Raw genomic sequence first — 21,314 nt, forward strand, 5'->3', positions numbered from 1 at the left:
CTTTGCCACAAGGCCTCTTCTGCTATAAAAGAAGTCCAACGTAAGTGGGATTATTTCTGCCGTTCTGCGTTGCGGTGGGAAAATATTAAGCAGAATGTCTGGTAATACATCTGGGCCCTTAAGGTTTAGTACCACACAATCTCCAGCGAATTTCTTGGCTTTAGTCCCTATCCACTTTACTCATAGTGTTGGCAGGGGTGATAGGAGTTTTCTGTTTCGACATATGGGAGGCAGACAATCCTACTACAATTAAACAAGCTTTTGAGATGCTACCGGCAAGATGTTAAACCTTACGTCTATAGACAGTCAATAGCAGCAGGGCGCAAAAGCAAATGACTCACGATACTGATGATGTTAGTGTCCTGGTCCAGTCCAGTCGTGGCCAGTCTTGGAGTGTCTTAGACTGTCCGCCCTTTGTCCGGGCTTCGTCCGGGCGTCCCGCGAGCGTCCCGCAACGAGGAGGGCGCCGGCAATTTCAAGGGCCTCCGGGGCCGGCGCGGTGACCCCAGAGATGTCTTCCGGGTCGCTGGGCAGTCTGGGAAATGTAGTTTCCCTCCGCTCGGCGGCAGCGAGGTGGACTCGAGCGGCGGCGGGAGAGAAACCAACTCCTTTTTAGAGCGATGCGAGGTTCTGGCAGCTATGCGTGGCAGGTACAATATCCCCAGTCAATTAGTGGCAACTCCTGAGTAACTAAAACAACACTCAACTTCACGGCTCCTTATAAAATGATAAAAACTAATCCCTGTACCATTCTCCTGAAATCAGTGGGCTACTAACTTTTTCTAAACAAAGACTTTACGGAGAGATAAATGCGAGCATTACTCCACTCTATGATGGCCCCGTGCCTAATGTAACACATTACTTTTTCAGCCACTTCATAGATACGATTCAATGACCTCAGCAGATGGGCGCGCCGACCAGTGCTGACGGGCTGCTTTAAAATTGATCCAATACCAAAGACTCCCAATCTGGGTAGCACATGGAAGCAGGTAGGCTAATTGCAGTGTGTTAACCACAAGTGAGCGCAACAGGCTTGAAGAGCAATACCATTATTTAGACCATTTCCTTGTCATTTTATTTTAAGGAATGAAAGCTTACCCTTAGCCTTATGTCTTGAGCTGGCTATATTTATGGATGATGTTCCATGGTACTCTAAAGGGGCCTGACCAACTGGGGAAACAGGTAAGATAGAAACTAATATCTCCCAGACTGACCTCAACATGTAATATGAGGGAAGGGACCATGTGTGCTGCATGCTGTTGGTTTTGTGGCATTCACTGGTAGTGTCATAAAGAGAGGCAACCACAGTATTGTTTTTTATTGTTGATACTAGTGTAATGTATGTCAATTGTAACTGTGCAGGTGGCTCAAGCAAACAGAACCGTAGCACTCCAGTGTGAGGGGTCATGATATAACTACTAGATGTGCATTTTTTTAAAGGGTAAAATCACAAAATGTCTCGGGATAGAGTATCGCACCAGTAGATTAGGGCACACACTTGGTCCTGAAGAGTTGGTGATAACCCGCCTTAGGCAAGTTAGTCAAGAAATATGTTGACCGCTTTGAACAACCCATGGATCATTAAAACCCCAGGGGTTCACCCAATATTTTTTAATCTTATCATGAGCAACCACTGGTAATAAATACAAGATTCAACAACCCACAGCCAATTTTTCTCATGTCACTTCCCCAATCTCCTGCATTGCCTCCTGATAAACACTAGCGAAGGGCACATATCCTCATGTCTGGTGAACATCAGTTATAGAGATTAAAAGATCTCTTGGAAACAAAACCCTAGAGGGGCTCATTGGGTATTGCAGAGCCCACTCAACAAATAGAACGACCCGATGATGAAGCATGCCACTTCGGTGGGTGAGGGTCAGTGCATCCTAAAGAACTCCCCATGTGACTTGCATTGTCCTCTCACTTTAATATAGTGAGGCGGGACTAGCAGAACATCACACATTCCTATATTTAGGTTTTCTATCCAGAGTGTTACATCAGAAGGCTGATAACACTCAGGTGCAGAGTGTTCTAACGTTTGCATCCTTATGTTTTGGGTCCTTATGATTTGAGAGTGCATCATCACTACCAGCTGGGAGAGCTCTCACCTTCAACAAAGACTGTGTGTGCTCTGCAGAAGAAGAAGTATATGTAAACGGTATGTGTAGGAGATATGAGTCCGAAAAAACAACAATGGGATCCCATGTAAAAAATTATTATAAGAGTAGGACCCAAACTTGGCCACTGGGTTCCCGCTCCAGTTTGTACATTGTCAAAGGAGGCAGTACTCTGTAGAATACACAAAGAAGTACAGAGATCCAGGACTGATGTCCTTGACAGAAATCTGCCTCCCAGAGGGGAAGGGTTATCATCTGAAGTCCATGCCAACCTGCTGGAGGAGCACAGTGACCGCCTGGTGCCTGGAATATTGTCTGGCCTGCTGATAAATGGCAAGAAGTGGCTGACCATGCAGGGAGAAGACTTCCCAATGCAGAGAAGCCCTGCAACTAGATCTGTAGCCTGTGACAGCTGAGAAGAGTAGACTAAATCAAGGGAGTGTAACCGGTGATGCCCCAACTCTAGAACTGGGTTTCCCAGCTTTGCCATAGGTTTCTGGACCAATCTCTGTATACCTGCACTGTCGACAGTCTGAAAGTGCATCCATAAGTGCAACTCTGGGTTTCAAATTCACCTGAGGAGCAAACACACTTGTGGTGACTCTGCCTGGATTCGACATCGAGGTAGGAAGACATGTGACCACCAACATCTGGTGAAGGGGCTTTTTGTTGTGCGGGCAGTGGGGCCACCTGAGTCTGTGTCGCTACTTTGTCAGAACCTCTGCATTCCTCAACTAAGTCTGAGAAAAGGAGGGAGGCTGCCCACTAACACTATTCTTTGGAAAGCAAGTTACCTTTGCCTGCAGGAACCATGGTCAAGAGTCCCAAGATCCTGATACCTCAATTAACCCCACCCAAGTGAACTCAAATACTGACTATGTCTCCACCTTTAAAGTAAATGGGTATTTTTCTTTTTTATACACTGAAGGCCTGAGAGAACTTTTTAGCAGTGGGATATGGTTAAACTGGCCTATGGGTCACAGAATCAGCAAGGCTTCTCGTACATGATAGGGTGAGCTCACATATGTGCCATAATTGTGCCTAGTCATATCCTGTGTGATTATAATCCTGTACAACCTATATTAGAATCCTGTACTTCAGTGGTCTTTTTTTGTGTAATATTATGTTTTAGAGAGCAATATACTTTTTTCTCATTTTATATGAAGAATTAACTGGGCTAAATGGCATTTTTGTCTCTGTTGTATACCTGTTTGAGTTCTGAGTCTCTACCCACTACACTTCGTCCTTGAGAAGCTTTTGACAGCCCACGCCTGCTACTCCAAGATTCATGTATTGAAAGGGTATACTTGGAACCAGTACTAAAATAGATTAGGCCCTTTGACATCTGTTGTAAAAGGTTCCAACCCCCAAGATTGAGGCCCAGTCACCCCTGCTTGCAAATTGACTCGGGCAAATCTGGCATTTATACCATAAAGGATATAGGCCTTTTTAGGCAAAAATCCAAACTGTATTTCTTGGTGTGTCATAAAACCACAAGTCCAACCAATATAAGCTTGCTAGTATATAATGAACTTGAAAAATTAATCTGATGTGATGTCTTGGAGCTTTAAGTATTTCATACAGGGCTGCTTTATCGGATCCCTGTGCAGGAGAACTCCAAGTCAATGACTTAATATCCTAAAACTAATTTCACTCTAAGTAAAATCATGAAATAGATGCATATCAGTTGGTTGAAGTTCACATTTTGGTAGCAGGAGAAGCAGTTGCAGAAAAGAATCCTCAATATGGTCACTTTTGCCGTGGTGATGGCTTTAGCACTGAACTTTAGCAAGGCTGGCATTATTGACCTTCTTTCAAACCTTGTGGAAACATTTTAAAAGCACCACCTGTTTGGGACAGTTGGAGTAGTGTAAAAATGACTCCACCCGAGAGATGTGCCAGGAGTGCATTATAATCAAGTGTAGTCTGCGCTCACATATGTTCCGTGTGACTAAAGTTAAAATGATAGTGGCGGTATTGCATATTTAAATATCATTGCAAACTAATCGTTCTAAAACTTTATTTCGGCAATACTGCCATATAAGCACAATAAGAAACCACATAGTTAAAAAAGAAAATAAAATCACAACATAGAGTAACATTGTACAATATAAAAACAATTACAATAGTTATTCTCTCACATGTAAACCCTTGATACCAAATACTAAACAATATAAAAAGTTAACCCTTGGTAACAATTAGGGGGAATCAAGCATCCCAGATAATAAATCTATAAAAACAAGATGTAAAAATAACTTCATAGAATACTTAAAGTTTTGATTAAAATGAATAAATAAACTATCAGGGGAGGTAAAAAGATTTCAACATCAATTAATACCTTTTAAAATCAGGAGATTGATCAGTAGAAAAACAACACCATCTAGTACTCAGTCCAGACAACTCACTAAACATCTGCGCTTGCACCACATTGCAAATAAGAATTTTGCTATAGCAACAACAGCCGGGTGCGTGTCATGCTTTAGTAGCCTATAGACCTCTCTATAGTTTCTTGTTCCTAGGTTCTTGGAAAGTTGGAGAATCCATTTAGATCTAGCTGGATGGTATGCTAAGCAAAAAAAGATCACATAGATCTCCATCTCTTCTGACTCATTGCACCCGGGACATAGGGATTTATTAGCTCCCACCCATCTATTAGTGAATGCAAAAAGGGGGAGCGTCCCGTGCCTAAATTGAACAAATTGAACAAACAATTTCTTAGCTACAAGCGGTTGTATCAAGTCTAAAGCCGGCTCCAGGGTATATTGGAATTTTACATCCAGGAACCTAGAGGTTAAACTAGATGACTCGGTTGATTGCATGATTCTTGTCAATCTAAATTCCTTCAAGGCAGAGGTGAGTGATTGTTTGGAAGTAACAGAACAAGTCTCCTTGGGTACAGAATACAGGTCATTTCTCCTTAGTTTACGAAAAGTATCCCGAACAAATGACAGCCAGGGGATCTTTCCCGCCCCCAAAATTGACATAACCGATTTCAGTTCCTCTCTATAATCCACCAACTCTGGTGTACTCCATAACCAACGCCAATAGAGTAGTGGACGAGCTGAAATCAGGTCAGCAATGGGAGGAATTCCCAAGTCCATCCTCAATGGGATTAGGGGAGTGCTCTGGGGTAGACCCAAGATATGCCTTAAGAAGTTATTTTTTGTCACAGTTAGAGTATTAGTAGGGCAATGGCCCCAAAGTTCTGCACTGTATAAGGAAGCTGCCCTAGTATGGAACTTATATATTTCTGCAGGTGGGCCAATAACTTTAAGAGCGCAACTTTTATAAACGTTTAAGATTCCCCCACTCGCTTGGGTTAGTTTTAGGTTTTCCTTAAAAATCTGTGGCCCCCCCATTCCATTCTCTCATTCAAAGTGAGACCCAGATAGTCGAAAACAGTCACCCTTTCTAAAGGTCTAGAATCCATTTTGGGATGGCGGCAATTGGTAAAATCCGCATGGAAGACCATGTACTTTGTTTTCAAAATGTTGTCCCCAGATTCCTTTTTTTGCAAAACAAGCTAAATTCATCTAAGACACGCTGCATCCCCATAGGTGTTTTAGATAGGAGCAGCATGTCATCCGCAAACATTAAAGCTGGTATTCTGCGGTTAGCAAGTTTAGGCGAATCTATGTCTTTAACAGCTAAGAGGTCATTTAAAAGCCCATTTAGGAAGAGGGAGAAAAGAGTTGGTGCGAGCACACAACCTTGCCTCACTCCCTTCTCTACAGGGAATGGGGCAGAGAATTTCTCACTTTTCCCAAATCTTATTTTAGCAAATGTCCCTTCATGTAAACGTTTAAGCTGTTGACAAAGATAAACTGGGGCCCCCATTTTAAGCAATAAGTCCCACAGTTGGTCTCTATCTACCATATCAAATGAGGATTTAAGGTCCACAAACATTAAATAAAGAGAACCTCCCTCCAGCAGTATAGTTTTCCAATAGATCAGTTGGAGTCTAAACAACTGATCTATAGTGGAGGTTTTAGACCTTACACCCGCTTGCAGGGTAGTGAGTATTTATAGTCGTTCATCCAGCTCTGCAGTCTTCCCAGAAGAACACGAGCAAAAATCTTTTGAGTTACATTGATTAGGCTGATAGGTCTATAATTTTCCGGTTCTAGGGGAGAGCCTTTTAATGAATGGGGATAATCTCCGCACCAGCCCACGTTTGCGGGGGTGTCAGGCTGTGGAGAATTGCATTGAATAGGCTCTGCTGATACGGGCCGCAAACCACCAATTCAGATTTAAAAAAATCTCCAGGGATCCTATTCAGACCGGGTGCCTTATTTGGGAGAACTTTGGACAGGGCCAATATGACCTCAGCCAAATTGCAGAGGGGTATATATACCTGCGGTACCGAAATAAGGTCAATGGAAGGCAGCCCCGTCGCAATGACTCCAGTTTGGGGTTTGGAATACAAGAGTTCAAAGTGGGAGCGCCACACCTTCTCCTCAAGGTTTGGTTCGATGGCATTACTGCCCTCAGACGTTCCATTCTTTACCAAGTTCCAAAACCCTCTGGAGTCTTTATCTTCTAATGCTTTCTTGATGGCCTGCTATCTGTCAGTTTCCCATTCTGCTTTTGCATCTAAAATAAATTTTTTAAAAGACGCTCTAGCCTCCATTATGCTTACAGTGTCACCCTGTTGTAAGTGGGTCAACAGGGCATTCTTTGCCTCTCTACATGCCCTATTGTACCAAAGGTTATTAGTTCTCTTAATATTCTTAGTATGAATTGGAGCACTAAGAAAAAACGGCGCTAGGGTGCTGACCATAGCCACATGGTTTTCCCCTAATGCTTCTATCGAGTCGGTAGCGCCGTTGGTATCTACTAGCCTTCACTAGAAAGGGTATAATGGATTTATACAAGGAAGCCTTCACCTCTAGAGATTGCAAAAAGGCACCCCATCAAATTCTTCTGCCTCCATCAACAGCAAGTAATGCAGTAGGTGGAGGGATGGTCGCCACCTGTCCATCTGCCGACTAACACCACTCCAGGGTAACAACCAACGGGTTGTGATCACTTTCGGCATGGGCCTGCACCACAAAGTTCACAACCCTATGCCACACCTCCACATTGATCAAAATATAATCTATTGCGGAGGAATGGCCATTCCAATCAAAGGTGTATTTCCCTGGGCTGTCGGCAGATAGACGACCATTACATGCTCTCAAGGAATGGTTGAGAGTAAGAGTGGTCAGTTGCAGGACTAGAGGGGTCCAGCCCCTCACTGGGTAGTGGTTGCACATTGGGATTTCCCACGATGAATCCTCATCACTCATGACAGAATCAGATAGAGCATTTAAGGGTTCAAAGTGGCAATTGAAATCCCCACCAATGATGGGAACAACTCCATCAGGCAGCGTAGAAAGGAGGGAGGATAGGTGGTCCAATGTCTGCGATGTCTGGCCATGCCTAACCAGGTGGGAATAGACGTTAATGATAGCCACCTTTGGAAAATTAATGAGGGAGAGAATAATACAGACGATATAAGGGCAGTGAGTTTCAATCATCCTAACTACAGAGTCTAGATGAATACCAACCCAGATACCCACCCCCCCCGGTAGTCTTCCCCTCACACCCTGTACCGCTGCTTTACAATATGTAACAAACCCCACTCTATGCATAGGATCCAAGGCCCATGTTTTTTGGAAAAGACACATCTCATGGGTATCCATGAATTCACCCCAATCGGGGAGATCCATTTTAGTACTCAAACCAGCAATGTTCCAGGTGAGCATCTTTAGCCCCTGTGCTATGGGTACCCTATTACTCTGTGGATCTAAAGCAGGATCCTCTATCTCATAGGGCAGAAGCAACACTTCCTCCTCGTGGCAAACAATGATATCAGCAATAGCCTCAGGATGGGAAGCGTCCAACCTGTTAAGATTCTCTGTAAAGGTCAAATCATTACCCAACTTCACCAGATGGTCAGCAACCTTATCTACCTGCTGTCCTTGGGGTTCTATAACCTGGTGTAAAGGAGTGGGTTTCCCATGATGAGTCCTAATAGAGTTAAACCTCACCCTGCCCAGGAATGCGCAACCCTTATCAATTGATCCCATAGACGATTTCTTACTCGGCAATTCCTTGTTTAGTAATAATGACTGCTCGTGGGCCACAACTCCCTCACCTGGAATGTTGGTGCCTAACCGATGAGCCTCAGGGATTAAATAGTGGCTTCTGATGGTTAGTCAGTCAACCTGGTCTAAGACACTAAATCTGTTACTTACAGGGAAAGTGCCCATTATGAGGATTTCCTGCCTGCATTCTCAAGTCCCTTCTTACCCAATTTTCCTGAAAGCCACAACATCCCTCAGCTGATAGCTGGAAGGGAGTGGGAGGATAAAAATAAATTAAGGGGAGAGACTGTATCCGGGTTGAGGACCGTGTCAATTTCCAGTGGCATAATTGCTCTACCACCCGCCTATACCTAAAATTAATCAGGATACAATCACCCTCAATGTGTTTTGTTCTTTGGTCCACCCAGTTAACTCTACGGGCAAAAAGAATTTCATTGTGTACCTGCGGTGGGAGTGGCCTGTTAGTATTTAACCAATGGATGCATTTGTTTTTGAGGTCAAGATACGACTCCTCCTTACCATTGTCCAACGCAGGGACCCCAGCTAATACAACTACATACGGAGTCGATGCAGGTGGCAAATCAGTAATTTGCAAACTTGGCTTCTTTGCACCCTGACTCAATGAGCTCATGGGTGCGGGATGAGTTGTATCTCTATTCATGGCTCCACCCCCCCCCCCTCAGTCACTCTATTCGTGGTCTCAGTATTGAATACCCCCACCCCCACATAACATACTAGTAGAATTTATAGTAGTGGGGGCCTCAGCACTCCCAGTACAAAGGGCTGGAGGTTGATTAGACAGGACTGGAAGAGATGAGCTAGGGGGGGCAAGAGGGGTGCACAACACCTTTGCTATTGTTTCGGAAGGCCCATTGTTAGCAATATTAACATGATCAGAAGCATATACTGTCTCATAATGTAAAAGCCTTTCCTCCAATAAAGAGAGTCTTTCCAAAAGAGGTGAAAATGTTCTTGTCAATAACGCCTCCATTCTTTCCCAAAAATCCGCACCAGTTCGGTTTTGTTGAACATCACCCAAATTTGGAGCAGTCGTGCCCTCTATATGTGATGAAGGACAGGTTTCAGATGTTATTTGTGCTTCTGTCATCTCCAACGTTCCAGACCTCATAGATATTTGAATATCATTGCAAACTAATCAAATATATGTGTGTTTAGAGATCTAACTGATAGAATTGTTATGTGTACGTATTAATATTTCATGAGAAATGTTTGCTATTGTGCTCATGGATAATTGGTACAATGGGATGTTTGCTAAAGAATAAACATGTTACTGCTGTATTAGTTACTAAAGTATATGTTAAAAAATTCTATTTATTTGTGTCTAGGGAAGTGCACATAATGTAACCCGTGCACATGATAACTTAACCTAACTTGTGGGCCTGAGATGTATTTGGAATCAAGCTCAATTTCTAGTTAAATATTTTCATCCGTATTATATTCTTGCAACAGAATTGTTGTATGTTTTTTGAATTCCCACTGAAGGTGGACAAGACTTTGTTAGTGAGAGAAAAAGGTCTTGCTTTTAGTCGATAACGAGGTATGTGAAGCGGCAACTGGTAAGAGGAATGCGAAAACAAGATGAGAGGAGAGGTCTCATGGGAGAAGGAGATGAGACCAAGGGCGGCTGAAATAATGATTTATGAGAATAGAAAGGTGGTGAAAAGAAGCTTATGTGTGCTGATAGAATGGAAATTTACTAAGTACAGTTTGTGGGATGACCTATGGATATAACCGTTATGATGCAACATAGTAAGGGATTGTTGGCATTCTGACTTAGGACGCCTTGATGTACAGACCTCTTCTTTGATTAGTGTGGCTACACGTTTCTTGACCCATGTTGGAGCTTCTGTTACACAGAACTCTGATGGCTGACACCTTTCTATTTGTTTCTTACTTTAATTGTGTTTAGTTTAGGATTGCCACTTTACAGTAGAGTAGGGACAGATAGGATATTGATGCTTATTTTCCATAACAAATTGATGCAATCTGATGCTAAGTTATGTTTCCTCATTACTTACATAGCTATAATCAAATGAGTTGTCTTTTATTTGTTATAAAGGGTAAATCACTTCCGAAAATGTGGCTTCATACTATTTGCATTGCATTTCTATATGATAATGCTTATACTAGTTTATATTAATCTGTTTCTGAGTCTGAAACTGGAATAAACTTACTAACGTGTTATCGTGTAACCAAATTGGCTATAGTATATTCCTCTCACGTCACAAAAAAATATCGTCGACTAAGTGTTGCTTTGAAAGAGGACCCAGGCTCTATCAGTTGGCAGCTATAAAAGTTGGTGGTGCACTTGAAGTGAGGGGAAAATTAGAATAAAATCTTGAAAAGCCTATAGCCCACCCCCTGTGTTCCTAGTCTAGAACTTAAGATCGAGGATTGGAGAACAAACAGAGTTCTGGCGGCATGCGGCGAAAACAGCGGCAAAGGAGTGAGTATCATTGGGTTTGTGTGCACGGAGACTATGTTTCGATTGCGGTGAAAAATTGGTTGTGTAATTTCTGGTGGAGGAGTTGCGAGAGTTGTGTGAATGTGGTGGTGAGTTATTGTTCAATTTGTAATCGGGTCCATCGTGGCCTAAGATCCCTGGATATATAGTAAGGTGCAGAAGACACTGTGTTGTATTTGTCTGCTGGTTTTTGTGGGGTTTGTCATGAGATGTCGTCAATGGCCCAATTGAGACAGGGAACTTGTGTGAATGGGATAGTATGAATAGTGTGGTGGACCTTTTTGTGTAGAAGGGAAACTACACTGATTCAGGTGAATCCCTGCTGGCAGAAGTTTGATTTACAAATGTGTGTGCTCTTCAGGGGATTTGATTCTATTGATTCTTTTAGTAAACCAGACAATTGTTTTTTGAGAATACACATGTGTGCAAAGAAATTGTGAAGGAGGGTGAGCTGTTGTGAGGAGCAAGAGTAAAGTCAAAATGTGCCGCACTGGGATAGGTTGGTTGGCGTAATGCCATGCTGAGATTGGTTGGACTCATTATCTAGAACTGTATTGTTGATAGTGGTTATACCACTGTGGGACAAGAAGAGGGAAAATTTGATGTTTTATAGCAATCCGAGACATGAGTCTAGGAGATGTGGGTATTCCTACAAAGATGGACAAAGAGGTGTCACCTGAAGATACGCCAGCTCATTATATGGCAACTAATGTGGGACTTCATATTAATGTTTGGCTTACAAATTGGCACAAGATCACTGAGAAAGAAGGTGCATTGACTTTTCCATGTTATGGTACATTTAATTTGAGAATAATTGATCATTTGAGAGGGATGTTGTTTGTGATTAAGCCACCGCCTAGACCTACACAGTTTGAGGCACTAAATGCATGGGAATGAGCAGCACATGTGTAAATGAGAGACCAATAAAAATGTACAAAAGCAATGTGTTCATTTACAGATGCGAGATAAGATGACCAACAAAAGAGATGGAGAGTAGACATGATTGAGGGAGCGAGATTGTACCCTGCATTGGTGACTGGCAGAGGCGATGGAGAAAGAGAGACAAAGTGGGTCGGAAATGACAGAAGGGGAGAAGAGCATGAAGATAGCGATAGTGATGCTAGTGATAGTTTGTTGGATGGAATGTTGGCAGAACGTCCACCTCATACAGTCAGTCATACCATGGAAGTGGGGGAAGTCCAGACACCACCGGTAATATTGGAAACGTTTGGACACCAATGGCTTCAGAACCTGGTGTCTTGGGGGTTATATCGACAAGGATTGTCCAAACTAGGGTGAGGGAGGATTTGAGAAAGTGTGCCCCTGAAGCCTCAGGCCACTGCAGTCCTAGTTCTGTTTTAAAGATTACAGATGATTTTAAGGCACCAATCACTGTTGGTCTCATCATTACCATATATGATACAAACTCAGCTTGGAATAAAGCTTAGAGAACACCCGGAAATTTAGAAAGGGGAAAACCATAGGTCAGAACAGAGCGTTCTCGGGTAGGATTTGTTCCATTAACTCCAATGAATGTAAGTACCCCTTGAGCAGCGACTTCAGATCCTTCTGTAACCCAGACTGGTTTGAGAGCCATATGGTCCTTTCCTGGATTGGCAGTTATGGATTCACCTGTATGAGAGACACTCCCCAGAGAGAGCAACAACATGCTACGAGAAACTGCTACCATGCAGAAGACACCCGAGAGACACCATATATTTGATGTCTTGGGTTTAGAGACCTGTTTGAAAGAAAGTAGTAATACTAATGAGAGTCAGAGTCTAGGAGAAAGGGTTCTAAGATAGCAGCAGGAGAACCACATCTTTTAGGAGTTACAGGAATTGAAGCTTATCCACTATGAGAAGTACGTAGTGGGGGTTATGTACATGTACCTTTGACTAGAGCTGATCTTGCTGCATTTACAAATGACTGCCCGAGGCGGAGAGAGAAACCTGTAGAATTGTACAAACAGGTGGATCGCTTTGTGTAAATTTCAAAGGTGTTGTGGGTTGACTTAAATACATTGTTTGAAATATTGGTTCTTAGTGATTTGTGGTCTGCATGCACAAAAAGCCACAGAATGGCCTGAGTGTGAACCAGGAAGAGACCCAGTGATGCATGGCCCATCATCAATAGTGATTAGGAAATATGACCAGGTGATTACATGACTATAGGCTAAGGTGGCCCCACAAGATATCGATTGTGCTAAGATTGATAGAACGACTCAAGAACCTAAACAGACAATTCATTGGTGGTTCAGCACTCCAAATTTGACAATTACATCAAATTGATACATTTATATTTCAACATGTTTTTTTTTACCTTTCACAACATGAATATCTACAACGACTACATATCATGTATGTAACAAATGCCAACATTGTTCGCATACTAGTCAGAGCCCTGAAGAAGTCCTTGTAAGATTAAACACGTTGACTACGATGGCTACTGTCTGTTGGTGTGATGATGTTTTGAAGAAGAAAAATAATACAGATCTTTGAACAAAAGAAAATTTCTTGATAAGCATTTGTTACATGCATGATATGAAGTTGTTGTGGATATTCATGCCGCGGAAGGACAAATATATAAATGTATCAATTTGATGTAATTGTCAAATTTTGAGTGCTGAACCACCAACGAGACAAGCTGTTTGGAAATTTGTGTTACCTTTTGGAGTATATAGGGGCTGTACTCCAGGTTCATTGCACCATTAGCAGCTTATTATACTTTGCCAAAAAAACGTTGTTGACAAGTGCGGGGCTCTATTGCTTCAACCCGTCTTTGTGTGCATGTGAAACTTTATAAAGGACAGTTAATGTTGTTACTAAATTATGTATGTGTCTGACTGGAGGTTTTATACTTTTCAACCAAAAGATAACTTTGTTTTTCAAATTTGCATTATTTTCCGGGTACCCATTTGATATCGGGGGGACACCCGTCAAAATGATCACAAAATTTGCAGAGTCTGGGGGAAGGTCTACTGTATTCCTACGGTTTAATGAAAGTCTATGGGTGGTATTATTTGGTTTATCGGTCCCGAGATTTGCAGGTGGCTTGTTTACCGGAGGGATTGTATTATTTGGAGCCAACAAGGGCTTTTCTTTAACAAAATTTGAGGATAGTGACGATTTAGATAGTATTTGGGGAGTATTAGAATTATTGTTACAAGTGGTATTTCTCTTATTTTTATGAGGATTACTGGGAGCGGAAGTATTCACACTAGGCTGTGATTGTGGAAAGTGCTGAGCCTTGGGAGTCGTTGAATGGGGTGTTGTAGTAACAACGGCTAATGCCAAGAGGCGATCCATTTTATCCCCCAGGATCCTAACTCTCTCCAGAAGAGGGAGCATAAATGATTTCAGGAGTTTCTCGAAAATTCCGATAAACTCTTTATTAAAGCCAGAGATGCTATCTTGAGGAAGAGATGGTAAGTGAGGTAAACCTAAAGGGACCTCAATAACGGGGGGAACCGTCGGGTTGGTAGTAGGGTTTACGATAGGTGGAGAGGAGACCTGATGGTTAGTGCCTTTTCTTTTAACACCACCCTTTTTCCTTTTTTTTCTTAGTAGGGAACGCGCAGACCTTCGTAGGTTCATAGGCTTGGTTCCAGGCCCACAGTTAGTATGTGGCGAAGTATTTTCGAAAGGGACAACACTGTCTATTGAACGATTGGTGAGGGTTGAATGGAGGTTGGGGGCTATAATCGGGGCAACAGGAGTGTTAAGGTCGATAAGACTGTTAGAGGCGGTGGGGGGGGTATTTATATTTCCCTCACTGTTGTTCACTGAATGGGTTGGGGAGGTATTGGGAGTCCGAAGGATATGAGGAATTTGGTCAGTACTAAATATATAAGCCTCACCGGCCGACCTCCCGGTACTGCCCATATCTTGTGTATTACTTGGATCAAGTTGGGTAGACAAGGGTTTTTCTTTTTAGATGTTCAATAGATCGACGACGCTCCGCACGTTTCTCCGCTAGAAGGAGTTCTTTATCTATTTCCTTGTTTGCCTTCTCGAAATATTTATCCAGGGGCCCAAGGAACGAAACTCCAACACAAGATGGTAAAGAGCTAGACATGGCAATGACTGGACGCAGTAAATGGTGTACCTCAAGACTTACTTAACCAATGGCACAACACAGCAAAATACAGGGAGTAGTTGTTAGAGACCGGGCCCAGCCCAGCCTCCTTCAGCCCCTGACGGCCACAGACGGCCCGCCCTTGTCCTGGGCTTCTCCCGGCGTACTCCCGCGTGCTCCCGCGCAGCGGTAGGCGGTTCTTGCTAAATAGGGTGTGGAGAGGGCAGGGGGCGTGTCGGACAGGGAGAGCGGACCAGGTGACTCGAATAGGTCTACACAGGGACTGCTGGGATACGGAGTCCCTGTAACGCTCGCAGCCCTGCAACAGTCAGTGCCTCAGCCCTCGCACTCCACCACAGGTCCTGACAGTTCTTCTCCTCAACCCGCGAAGCGGGACCCGCGCAGAGGGTCTGGCGAGCTGTTAACAGCGTCCCCAGTAGCTCAGGAGATGTTGAAGTAATGGGCAGCAACCACAACGCCAAACGGACACAAAAGATTCCCGCAGTTGCTCCAGGTATCCCCGCCTTTCAATGTTCCTGGGCGGGGGGCGTGTCGGACAGGTAGAGCGGACCAGGTGACTCGAATAGGTCTACACAGGGACTCCTGGGATACGGAGTCCCTGTAAAGGCTCGCAGCCCTGCAACAGTCAGTGCCTCAGCCCTCGCACTCCACCACAGGTCCTGACAGTTCTTCTCCTCAACCCGCGAAGCGGGACCCGCGCAGCGGGTCCGGCGAGCGGTTAACAGCGTCCCCAGTAGCTCAGGAGATGTTGAAGTAATGGGCAGCAACCACAACGCCAAACGGACACAAAAGATTCCCGCAGTTGCTCCAGGTATCCCCGCCTTTCAATGTTCCTGGGCGGGGGGCGTGTCGAACAGGGAGAGCGGACCAGGTGACTCGAATAGGTCTACACAGGTACTCCTGGGATACGGAGTCCCTGTAACGCTCGCAGCCCTGCAACAGTCAGTGCCTCAGCCCTCGCACTCCACCACAGGTCCTGACAGTTCTTCTCCTCTACCCGCGAAGCGGGACCCGAGCAGCGGGTCCGGCGAGCGGTTAACAGCGTCCCCAGTAGCTCAGGAGATGTTGAAGTAATGGGCAGCAACCACAACGCCAAATGGACACAAAAGATTCCTTTTCAATTATATATAAGATATACTTTTCAATTGTTGATGGTAATATGTACTATGTATCATTGTTTTGTTACTGTTTTATGTTATGTGGACCTCCGCACGAGCGCGGTATCATAATAAATTAATCTTAAACTGGAGAGTACCTGTACTTCTCAGCACTGCTACAATTCATTTAATCAGCGAATGTCCGCACTTCTCAGGAGCAAACAGGTTAGGGTGACCAGACGTCCCAGATTTCCCAGGCCAGTCCCGGGTTTCAGAGAACTATCCCAGCGTCCCAACGCTTTTCCTAATTTTGAATACATGTCCTAGGTTTTGGGACAAATGTTAAGTCATCCTGGAAAAGAGATTTGAAAGGAATGCTTGGCGCCGCTAAAGACTGAAATAGCTTATGAAATGTATCTTTTTGGTTTCGGCAACAAAGGAGGAGGACAGCTGCTTGTGCTGGGCCAAGTGGAGATAGAATGGGAGGAGGGTAGGGGTGTTCAAGGTCAGTGGCGACCGGCATTGCTCGCGGGTTGCTGGGCAGGTGGGTTGTGCGGTGGGTTATCGCATATTTAAAAAAACCTTAAAACAATATATAAACTTACCTTTACGCCGGGCCTCGTGTCTCCGCTCCTGCTCTTCTCCCTCTCGGCAGAAGCACAGCCAGGCCCCACTGACCAATCACAACGCTGCAATGCAGTGTTGTGATTGGTTTTGATAATCCTGGTTCGAAGCCCAACTAGGGAATGGGGGCCTGGGCTTGTTCTCCATGCAGCCTGCATGGAGAACGGGGAAAGCATGCATGTCTGGGTTGGGCGCCCAAGAGGGTCAACCACTCAGTCATTGCGCCCTTAGGAGTGGGAAAACCACTCCTTCCATGCCCTGGACCGAGAGCAGAGCAGCCCTGCCGACCTTCAAAGCAGCACAAAGCATAAAATTATAATAACTTTAAGTTATTATCATTTTATGCTTCTTCTTCACACTGCTAAAAGCAGTGGGGTGACGCTCCTCCGCCATAGTGGAGGAGCTGCACTGTTCAAGGTGGAGGTCTTGCAATAGGTAATGTTAAGTAAATGTAGCCCTGCAAATATGTGTCTTATACATATACACATACACATTTGCAAGGCTATGTTTAATTCTGGCTTTACCCTGTGTAGCCTGAAAGATACATTACGTAATTTACTTGCGACTTTAGAGGACCTAAGCACACTTGTCAATTCTGCTTTGCAGCTTTGCAGAAGGAGTTTGTGTATATATATATATATATATATATATTATTTTTTTTCACTGAAAAAAACCTAGGTTTCAGGCACGTTATAGTTAGAAATTAGCATTTAAAAAACCTTAGAAATTCACTGAAAAAAACATAGGTTTCAGGGGCGTTATAGTTAGTTGGACATTTTATTCGTACAAAACCAGTGAAATTCCCCTGTTATAGTTAGTTCATACAGACATTCACACTGTTTAGTCACTAACCCATGCATTCAGTTAGATACATTTAATCACTCACTTATAGAGTCCGTCACGCACCTACTAAATCATCCATTCAGACACTTGTACACCCACTCATTCTTCAAAACGCCTTTCCCTATATATATTTAACATATTTAAACTTTATAGAAGCACACAGTCACTGGATGATGTCATCAGCGATGTCATTTGAGATGCCATCAGTTATGTCATTAGTGATGTCACTGACCATGTCATGAGTGATTTAATATGTGACGTCATCAGCAGTGTATTGCGGGGCGTGAGTTATAGTTAGCTGAACTAACTATAACGGGGGAATTTTACTGGTTTTGTACGAGTAAAATGTCAAACTAACTATAACTCCCCTGAAACGTATGGTTTTTTCAGTGAATTTCTAAGGTTTTTTAAATGCTAATTTCTAACTATAACATGCCTGAAACCTATGTTTTTTTCTGTGAATTTCAAAGGTTTTTTAAATGATAATTTCTAAATATAACGTGCCGGAAACCTATGGTTTTTAAGTGAATTTCAATGGGTTTTTAAATGCTAGTTTCTAACTATGCCTACAGAGGTAGGACATGTGAAGAAAGACGAAAAAAAGCACGGAAAGAAGCAAAAGAAATGCAGAAAGAAGCAACAGAAGTTCACAAAGACGAAGAAAAGTGCAGGAAGAAGCAAGACATGTACAGAAAGAAACAACAGAAGAGCAGAAAGAGGCCTTGTTGCAAAATCATCCCTTCCCCCAACTTTTTCAGACGGGTACTGATGGTAACTGACTCTGACTAACCAGGCCTAGAGCCAGTGCTATGCTAAAAGACACTTAAACTACAGTGAAAACACCTACATACACTAGGGAACACTATGCGTTGGGGGACCCCTGTGATTAGCATGGCCTCCTCTGTAAGGCCCTAGTACATAATAGGGCAGGGGGATTAAACCTACCTCTAAGTAAGAGGTGCAGAAATATGCTACTTTAACTAGTAGTCGCGTTTGCAGAGTGGTGGAGAAAGGGTGCTGGGCGTCCAACCAACACTCTAGAATTCCGCTGCGTAGGACTTATAGGACGTACCAGGAGGGATTCTTGGCCCCCAAACTCCCTCAGGACTGAATTGGACTTCATCCCCCATCCTGTAGTCTGCCACGAGGCACGTTTGCAGAGTGGTAGAGAAAGGGGGCCATGGCCTCCGGAGACGTTTTAGCAATCCCACAGTGTGGGACTTACTGTAGTGTTGTATTTCTTCATTTTTATTATCTGGTTATTGTGTAAGTGTATTTTCTGTGTACAGTCAAACATGTATCTTTTATATTGTCATCACCTAGCAACATAGAATCTTGGTCTCTTGGAAGCCTGTGTCTTCAGTTATTGAGTGGAGGCTGACCAACAGAGACACCTGTCGGATTTTTGGTGTTGTTCTTCTTATAAAAATAAATCTTATTTTATTTTTATTTGGACTACCTTGAGATTCGTTCCATTGGATGCAACATGGAGGTAACAAGAGGGATAGTTGGCTCCCAAGGACATCCTTGGGGGCCAACTTCCCAAACTATTACCTCCAGTCAGTCCCACACAGCAGCATTGGTAAGTACTCGTTCCAGGCCACCCCCACTTTGCCCACCACTCTACAAACGCTCTTCCTGGCACACTCTTGGATGGGAATTGAAGTCCCCTTCACTGCTGGGGGTCCTTTAGGGGCCAACTAGCCTACCTTTTACCTCCATTAAGCCCCATGAAGTGGGATTGGTGAGAGGTAGACAAAGGCCATGCCCCCTTTCTCCACCACTCTGCAAACGCGCACCCCGGAGCGTTGTAAGTTTGGGGATTAAGTCCCCTAGAATCCTGAGGGTCTCTGGGGTCCAACTAGCCCACCAGGTACCTCCAGTAGGCACCAAAGATTTACACCATTTAACAAAAAGAGTTCTTCATGAAACAAGGGCCACCTTTTTGCCAAATTTGGTGTAATTCCGTTCAGCAGTTCGGGCTGTAGCCGTGTCTAAAGTTTCCTATGGAAAATAACATGGAGAAAACACGTTTTGGGACCCCCCTTTTTTCTCGGCCTCCGCTTACCGAATCACCCCGAAACTTTCAGGATGGGAGCTGACTGGAACGCCCCACGAGTTTTGCGAAGATTCGTCAACCGGCGCAAAAGTTATTGGGAAAAGAAAAAACGCTTTTCCTATGGAAACTAGGTCCTAACTAGTAGATAATATATATTACCTACTGGCGGTTGCCAGTAGGTATATATAGTTAGGACCTAGTTACGATAGGAAATTCCGAACATTCTATTGGGAATAACTTTGGCGCCGATTGAGGGATCTGCCTGTAATATTCCGTAAATTTGCCTCGCTGCGCTCCGCTCCTTCCCTGAAAGTTTCGGGGGGATTCGTCAAGCGGGGGCCGAGAAAAAAGGGGGTCCCAAAACGTGTTTTCCCCATGTTAATTTCCGTAGGGACATTCTGACAAGGCTACAGCTCGAAAGGCTGAACGGAATTACACCAGATTTGGCAAAATGGTAGGGACTGGTATGCAGCGATGTCATTTGAGATGTCATCAGTGATGTCATCAGTGATGTCACTGACCATGTCATGAATGATGTAATATGTGACATCATCCGCAGTGGATTGCGGGTGCGCGAAATATAGTTAGTACAACTAACTATATAGGAGCAATTTCAATGGTTTTTTTAAATGCTAATTCCTAACTATATAAGGCCTGAAACCTATGGTTTTTTAAGTGAATATATAGATAGATAGATATCATTTAAAAGGCTACAAAAAAACAGGCCAGGCCTGATGTATTCCTTGATGATTGTCAACCTTTAGTTCTACTTCTATGTCTTCTATGTACTTGCTTCTCAAAATCTTTTCACCCCAAAACAGGTACTCTAAATAGTGAGTACCTGCACTTCTATATTTCCATTTAAACCACTGCTCTGAAGTGAGGGACTTTTCCATGAAAAGGGTGTTTTTTTACGATGCTTGCTTACCTCCCAGCCTGGCTCTGAGCATGGCATCAGACACGGAGGTGGAGGTCCACCGTTTGCCTCCCTGATGCGAAAGCATCTCCCGTTCCTCTTCTATCGACGACTGGGCTCTGCAGTGCGGTGGTGCGGTCTTCACTCTCCCTCTTAGGCCGCCTTTCGCACCGGGAACAGCAGTGCTCTGGCCGTAGCTAACTTCCACTTTCCCACCTGGGGCCAGACCACCGGAGACAGGGTCCAGCAGGGCTGCGTCGTCCCGCAAGGGCGCCAGGCTGTAGTGCTCACGCCCTGCATGTGACGTTGCATTGAGGTTAAATCTGACGACTTTGGTCTTGTCTGGTCCAACTTGGAAGCTGGGGTAGTCGTGGCGGTCCTCGGGACCCCGCTCGGTGGGTAAGCCGGTCTGCCGAAGAAAGGACCCCCTATCCAGGGCTGGGGTGGTTTGGGGATCCACTGTAGGGGGTAAACTCATTCTCCACTCAGGCACCGGTGGCCCAGGCGCCAACACCATGACAGAGGGACTGCCAGTGCCTACTGGCTAATCTTAGTATTCCGTTAAACAGTGAGGCGTGCACGCCCGAAGAATCGGACTCAGTTAACACCCCGGGCAGCTGGGAGAAAGGACAATTGTTAAAAATAAAAAAATACAAATCCTGTAGCACCGCGAGGTCCAATTAATCGTGGGAGGAAGCTTACAAAAAAAAGTAAAGATTATTCAAATGTCAAAATTCCCTTTGGTGAAGGAGGGGGTTACCACAAAGCACTTGTGGAGGACGAAAAAATAAGAAAAAAAGAGTCCTTGCATGAAGACGAAGGTGACTTTTAAGTCAAGTTATCCCCTAAATGAAAGAGACAGAGGTAAATTGCAGCAAATATACAACGATATTAAAGCGATCTTCGTCTGCTGCTGGCAAGGAGGCAGGAAGTGCCAGAGACGAAGGAAATTCTGCAAAGCGTCCTTATCGCTAGGCAACCGT

At 44.1% G+C, this 21,314-nt stretch overlaps 1 protein-coding gene across 1 annotated transcript in view; it reads right to left on the bottom strand.

Annotated features, from left to right (window-relative positions):
• SPMIP7 (sperm microtubule inner protein 7) overlaps positions 1 to 20,982 on the bottom strand; it is a 232,824-nt gene extending 211,842 nt beyond the window's left edge. Inside the window, exon 1 of the mRNA XM_086966844.1 lies at positions 20,344 to 20,982. Within this exon, the coding sequence (XP_086822970.1) occupies positions 20,344 to 20,848 (505 nt within the window). The 5' untranslated portion in view covers positions 20,849 to 20,982. The remainder of the gene's footprint in view (positions 1 to 20,343) is intronic.
• Between the last annotated feature and the right edge of the window lie 332 nt (positions 20,983 to 21,314).

This window comes from Lissotriton vulgaris, chromosome 4_1 (genome assembly GCF_964263255.1).
Source record: "Lissotriton vulgaris chromosome 4_1, aLisVul1.2, whole genome shotgun sequence".
NCBI classification, from domain to species: domain Eukaryota; kingdom Metazoa; phylum Chordata; class Amphibia; order Caudata; family Salamandridae; genus Lissotriton; species Lissotriton vulgaris.